Here is a 7,317-nt window from a genome sequence, read left to right as displayed (position 1 = left end):
ATGCCAAAGGCTCTCTACTTATCACACAGTAACCTAATAATAATAATAATAATATATTTATTTTTTATAGCGCTTTTCTACACTCAAAGACACTTTACAGTTTTATACATAGGTCCAAACAAACATACAAGGTACATAAACAGATAGAAAAAAACACAACAAAAGTGCTGTGACAAACCTAAAGTGCTGTCAGATTTTACCAGCATTTTGGATGTGAACTGACTGTAAAATGTTGAAATATATGAGTAGTAACGGGATTAAATGATTCATATTAAAGCCGCTATGTTGGCAACTTCGAATGGTTCATGCTTATGTCATGTCATTTGACTGTCTCTGGAGGAAAAACTTCCAGTGAAGTGATATAGCTATGTTCCCAAGCTCCCTAAACGCTTATCAGTTCCCTTTGAACTGAACACGTCAATCTGTGCGAAAAAGAATCCCACTTAACATGGCTAAATATCCTGTGCTGTTCACTTCGTAGTGAACTACGAGGCAATCTGAACATACCCCCTGTCTGTCTTGACCTTTTTCTGCCTGTCATCCTGTTGCTCTCTATGTCTCTCTGCAATCCTATCTTTTCTTCGATTCCCTTTCTCTTGTGTGTTTGCACATATTGCATTCTTGTGTCTCTGATTGGTATCAAAATCCTCTGTGTATGTTTGTATTGTATGGTACCTTCTGGGGTACAACTCCACTTAGAGTGGCTTTATAACACATTCATAACAAATATAGTAAAGAAATGTATTCATGAACAGCTGAAGTTAACATTAAAATAACATATTTTCTTAGGTCAACTTCATTGATTGCTTGCGTAGGGTTTAAAGGAGTTTTCACATTTTTGTGAACATTTTTCTCGAGGTCAGCCAGGCAGCTACAGTGCTACACTCTGGGGGCAAGTCTGTGAGCTCCCATGTACATGCCAACAGAGTGTAGCACTGTACAGTAGCTGCCTGGCTGCGTTAGCTGCTGGCTGTAGCAACTCGAGCTAGGTAAAACCGATTGTTTTTATTTTTATTTTTTTCGCACCGACATTATCTATGTGAAAACTTGCCGGATTTCTCCTTTAACAAACATAAGCGCTTCATGAAATCGGCTTAATGTCACTGAGTATGTGAGAAGAAATGGATAACACTGAATGGAAGTGAATGTTATATTCTCTATTGGTTATGGGCAGCACTCAGGTAGGCTTTCAGAAGCTATAAAGTCAAAGATAACAGCTCATCTGTCGAGGTGCAGGATTGGTACTGTAGGTAGCTTATAGAAATATAAGAAAAATCTGCACACTCCAGTCCAGTCTGTGCAAAAAAGGTTTTTTACTTAGAATCTGCGTAAGTTTTGGTCGGCAGACTTTCTTCAGGCAGAGTAGATCTAGACTTCTGCCGTGGTAGCCTACATTCATTTGACATGAAAAATGTCCATTTGTAAATACTTACCACAGGCTGCTGCTCATAAATAGTTAAGTATTGTTTAGTGATATTCAGTCTTTGGAGTAACATTGGAAGTATTCTGAGAATGTAATTTTTCCACTGTTTGAGGCATATGTTCACAGACAACATATGGTGAAAAATACATTGGTCATTCTCACAGATCTATAGTCCAATGCAGATGATCACATAAAAACCTATTCAAAGCTTTACTATATCACTGAAAGACACAGATGCTGGCTCCATACTGTTGCTCCATACTGTTGCTTTGAGCAATGTTTCAAGCAAGTATTGAACCTTTTACTGCTAGTGCTTGTGTTTGTTTGTATGTGTGTGTGTGTGTGTGTGTGTGTGTGTGTGTGTGTGTGTGTGTGTGCGTGCGTGCGCGCACCAGTCTTTGACCCTGCAAAATAACAGGATGGATGAGGCCTAACCACACAGCGGTGTGGGGCTATCGATGGTTCAGTGGGCTGCAAAAGGTCAACGGTCATTTGACAAAACGATTCACATTCATTTCTGGACCTAGTTACTGCCTATGGCTAAATGACCGTCCATAAAAGGATGGAGAGCGTGAAAAAGCAGAGAGAGAGGGAGAGAAAAGGAGAGAAGAGAGAGAAATTCACTGAATATTGAATACAGTCACATTCTACTACATTCAAAATCAACTTGTCTTTGTGCATAGTAGCATAGTAACCGCTTTGTTTCCTGACTGCATTATGCATTTTCTGTGCATTACTAGCACACAATCACCTCGACACATCACACACACTGGATGACGCACACACACTCATCTCTTGGCATTTTCAAAAATTCCTCATTAAGAAATCAATATTTTTCAGTTGGTATCAGGAACTCCAAGGAATACCTGGGCATTTTAAATCGAAATCTGGATGCCTCTGCCAAAACACTACAAATGGATTGTGATTGCGTCATCCAGCAGGTTAATAATCCAAAGCACATGTTCAGATCAAGGTAAACATGTTTACTAAACAAAAACATCAAGTTTCTGCTAAGGTCTTCTCAGTTCCTTGATCTGAAGACCAGTTGGATAAGCTGAAGAGTTTTTTTCTGCAGGTGTTATGGGGGACCTCGGCTTTTTACCACGGGTGCTATGAAATGCAAAATACGAAAAAGGGACGTTGGAAATGTTATCTGAGAGGTGGTGGATGATATTGGCGGACCCCACATGGAAAAATAATGTACGTTAACAATGGAGAGAAAATATACTTTTGAAGCCTACCTCAATAAAGAATAAAGCATTGCAAAGGGAATATATTTGTGTTGCATATACCAAATTAACTAGTGTCAATTCAATGACCTGTTTTTTTTTCATTCTTTTGGATTAGACTAGCCCGTTTTATGCTGTTTTCATGGACAGCAAGAAGCTACTCTGTTCGTTGTTTCTATCCATGTTATCTCCAGTGGTTTAGTTTCACTTGTGCAGACGCGCACACACATTGAGTGAGTACTCACACCACTACCCTCTAATTTGTTGCCTCTTTATTTGATAACACTAAATTAAGAAATATTTCCTAATCTGGAAAATGTTTAGTTTCTTTTTCTTTCGGTCCGCGGTTCAGTAATACCATTCAATTGTGCCGCAAATTATCCACGGACCAGCAGTCTCCTCGTCGAGGAGGCCCTAATGCTGCAGAACATAAAGAGAAAGAATGCTTTTGGAACAGAACACAGTTGCATGTCCAGTGTATTCATGCGTCTGTCTACATGGAAAATGACAAGTGTCTTGGTGCGATTAAATATTTTAAAATTAGATTTAAACCATTACTTTCTTGAGGGTGCTATGGCTAATCCAGGGGTAGCTATAACGCCCCCTAGCGCCCCCTCGGGGCCTCCCCTGCACAAGAGAGGACCAAGGGATCTGGACGAAGAGGAGTGCTCTCAAATCCCCTGCTTTGTATTCTCCAACGTTATAGGAAAATAATTGTGTGGGAAAAACATGAGGAAGAATAATAACACGAGCTACATATCTACTGCAATTCACATCTACTGCAATACTGTATGTGAGGGTGCACAGAATTGGACTTTAATGTGCCTCTGACGGGAGGGAAATGATATAGTGATCTGGAACTGACGGGGTCACGCTGCTGGGAGTGAGAGAGGAGAGTGGAGCCATGCTGCTGACAAATCAGTGCTCTGCAGTGAGAAACTGCACCGAGAAAACCTCTTGGGCTTATTGGGCTTTTGTATGCATTGATGGATGCCTATTAGCATGTGTGTATGTGTGTGTGTGTGTGTGTGTGTGTGTTTGCTTTCTCTCTCTCTCCCTCTCTCTCTGTGGGTGTTTGTGGGTGGGTGTGGGTGTGTGTGAAAGCGATAGAGAGAGAGAGAAAGAGAATTAAATTTGACTTCATAACCTAAGTGACTGTGTGGCTGTGTGTGCATGAGGGAGACAGAGGCAGAGAACAAATAAGGAATGAGAGATTGGGAGAAAGATAAAGAAACAGAGAGAGAGAGAGAGAGAGAGAGAGTGTGTGTGTTTGTATTTATGCCCTCTGCATGCGTGCATCCAGTGTGTGAGTTAGCGTGACATATTCATCATGTCAAAACCGAGATTTAGCGCTTCCGGCATTTACAACTGTTGATTATTTTAGGGGCGGGTGGGTGTATGGCGGGGGCAATGCCATTTGCTGATTATTTCTGGAGGTAAGACCAAAGGGAATGGGAGGAGAGAGAGAGAGAAAGAAAGAGAGAGAGAGAGAGAAAAGATTAGAGAGGCTAAGTATGAGGGAAGTGCTTCTGCATTAATCTTAAAACGAATCACCAAAAGAAAAAGAAAAAAACAACTACCCACAGTCAGTGTTTCCTTCATCCAGCTGTTCCCTCTCCGGCATGGTCACAGCGCAGGTGCACACAGATGAATGATTGGAGGAGGAGGGCCGGAGATGACATGTACTAAAAATCAGTGGCTAGTTTTAGGTGCTGTTCTGGCTGTGTTGCTTTGTGAGAACATAGAACAGAGTCTGTGTGTGTGTGTGTGTGTGTGTGTGCGTGCGTGCGTGCGTGTATGTGTGCGTGTGCGTGTGCGTGTGTGTGCGTGTGCGTGCGTGTGTGTGTGAGTCTTCTCTTCCTGGAGCCTGCTGGGTGTGAGCAGGTGGTGAGAGAAAGTTCCAGGTACTGATAACCAGTCAGACCAAAAATTGGCGAGATCCGTTCTGGCCGAGGAGGGGGAAAAAAAATCAGCTCTGCCAAAACCCTCTGTCCAGTCAATTGCTTCTCTCAACCACTCAATCAGGTCATTGCGGACGAGAAAAAAGGGAAAAAAGTAACACGAAAGGAAATAAAAACCATTACCCTCCGAAAAGCGAGTGAAACACAAATTAGCCGTGCGTTCAGCTCACATTAGGCTCACTGATGAGGACATCTGGGCTTGATGAGCTGCCACTGAACTCACAAGGGCACGAGGCTCGGACTCAGAGGACCACAGATACTGTGCTCAAGATAAGGAGCTTTGGGGAGATAATGGCCACGCAATCAGGCATCAGCCATCCAAACAGGGGAGTAGAAGAGGGGGGGGCCGGAGCCATTTTGGTGGGGGGGCATTAAGACATGCTGCATTATAACACATTTATCTATGGAGATGCTGTCTGTGTGTGTGTGTGTGTGTGTGTGTGTGTGTGTGTGTGTGTGTGTGTGTGTGTCTGTGTGTGTGTGTGTGACAGCTCAGCTCTTTAATTGAGAGAAATTACTCTCATTTGATCGGTGCGTACTGATGAAAGCCCCGGCCCAGCACCCCCACTCCCCCTGTGGGCCTAACAAACCTCAAACGCTCTCAGCAGGCACATGAAATCCTCCCAGCGATCTTCCACTCAGCCGTACAAAACACACACGCACACACACACACACACACACACACACACACACACACACACACACACAAACACACACACACAAACACCCACACACAGACACACACACACGCACACACACATAATCATCTCTCAATGTGATTCGCACTGTACTCCCAAGCCACTCCAAGCACCAGCAAATTTCACTAGCCAAAAAACTGGCACATTCCGGAAAACAACCCCTCAGGCTAAAAGCTGTATATTTCCTGTGAGATCTCCTTCAGACAAACCTCTAGTTTGCGCTAATAATCACTACACCATCTGATCTGGGAGACAAAATTCTCCTTTTACACATTTTGTAACATTTTAAAAGAGCATTGGCAGTGGCCTACACCTTCACAGACTTTACTAACAGCACTGTGAGCATAGACTTGATGTTTTACTGTAACAGAGAGAGTAGTGTGTGTCAACCACACAGATGTCTCTCTTCACCACCCCCTCCCTACTCTGGCTTACAGGTACTGCTAAAGCATCCATAGACTCAAAGCTGACAACTGCATTGGCTGTGAGTGTGTGTGTGTGTGTGTGTGTGTGTGTGTGTGTGTGTGTGTGTGTGTGTGTGTGCGTGGCAGACAGGCACTATGAGCTTCCAGAAAGTCACATAGGTGGTGTGTTTTACTCTTAATAATAACATGCTTATACAAACCGTTGCAAAACTCAGCACACCCTTCTGAGAACAGACACTACTTGTTTTAAACTGCTTTGGTCAAAATGTGATACAGATGTGAAACAAAACGCTTCTGCATGGCAGAGCATCCTTTCTCTCAGGTGTCCTTATCTGTGTCAAGGAAGCCAAATGTGCTTGCTTTGCATATCCTAGAGACCCTAATCACCGGCGACCATGGAACAGACCTCAGCCAGGATACTGCCAGAAACGTTCCACACTCAGATGCTGTTTAATGATTGGCTATAGTTTGCGTGTAAGCGGAGATACAGTAGCAAGGTAGCAGGTATTGATCAATCTCATCACTCTAACCATTTCACTTCTCTGCAGGCTCCTATGTTATATCAGCGCTGTTGCTTACCCCACAGCAAACCCACTTGGTTTTATACAAGCAGCATTCACTGCTTAGTAATACCATCCCGTCATATTTTAAAGAAATACACCTTGGGTCGAAACAAAATTGTGCATACTTTATGAGAAGGTCATGGCAAGTGTTGTAGAATTTCATTATACAGCTTCTAAGCATACTTCATTATACAGCTTCTAAGCGTGCTTTGCATTAGAAAAAAATCTGTTGGACACGTTATCGGGTAAGCTCCCTGTTATCCAAAAACCAAGAAGCCATCCAGTTTAGTTTGGGGAGGTACGGGTGTTGGTGATGCGACAACTAGTAAATTATTTTTAAAATGTCTTACCTTTATCTCCTTCGATGACTGGCACGGGATCTGGTGGGAAACTGTAGCTGTTTGATTCATGTTTGATTAATGTAATAAGTGGTTTCCCACCGCTTCAAAGAACCTATCTGATCCCAAAAACCCGCAGATATTCAGCTCGGAGTCTTTAAAATCCACTCACGACTGCCTCCAGGATCCTCTACACACTTGCCGTGTTGCACTGTACTGGAGGTATTGTGGTAAACCATTCACCGCATTTTCTGTGGAAATGAGGGAGAGAGAGAGAGAGAGAGGGAGAGAGAGAGAGAGCTCTTCGTGCGGCCACAAGGAGAGACAACCGCAATGTTCGGTTCGGAGTCGGACCGGTTGTGACTGACAACTTAAACAAATTATCTTAAACGTGGAGAAAAATCGAAACTAAGTCTCTCTTGCCCGAAGCTCACTGACTTCTGTAATGGAAAACGTAGTCTTGTGCGTGTTCGGAAAGCTATTGATTCGGGCACTCGTTGTCGTTTAACATCCTCTGGGGGCTAAACAGTGTTTGCCTAAGATAAAGAGCAAGTGTCGATCAAGCATCGTCATAAGCAGGGTCTTGAATAATCTGTTATTAACCCTGGTAACTAAAATGACCAGTGTTTTGCTTAAGACCATATGACCGCAATGCATGGGAAAAAAATAATTGTGCACTA

General features: G+C 43.0%; 1 protein-coding gene across 1 annotated transcript in view; it reads right to left on the bottom strand.

The window, feature by feature from the left end:
• Positions 1–7,066, bottom strand: part of LOC125310508 (inactive dipeptidyl peptidase 10-like) — a 135,696-nt gene extending 128,630 nt beyond the window's left edge. Inside the window, exon 1 of the mRNA XM_048268009.1 lies at positions 6,650–7,066. Within this exon, the coding sequence (XP_048123966.1) occupies positions 6,650–6,709 (60 nt within the window). The 5' untranslated portion in view covers positions 6,710–7,066. The remainder of the gene's footprint in view (positions 1–6,649) is intronic.
• Between the last annotated feature and the right edge of the window lie 251 nt (positions 7,067–7,317).

This window comes from Alosa alosa, chromosome 17, assembly GCF_017589495.1.
Source record: "Alosa alosa isolate M-15738 ecotype Scorff River chromosome 17, AALO_Geno_1.1, whole genome shotgun sequence".
Taxonomy (NCBI): domain Eukaryota; kingdom Metazoa; phylum Chordata; class Actinopteri; order Clupeiformes; family Clupeidae; genus Alosa; species Alosa alosa.
Note: the sequence above shows the minus strand (reverse complement) of the source record. Positions and strands in the feature narration are given on the sequence as shown.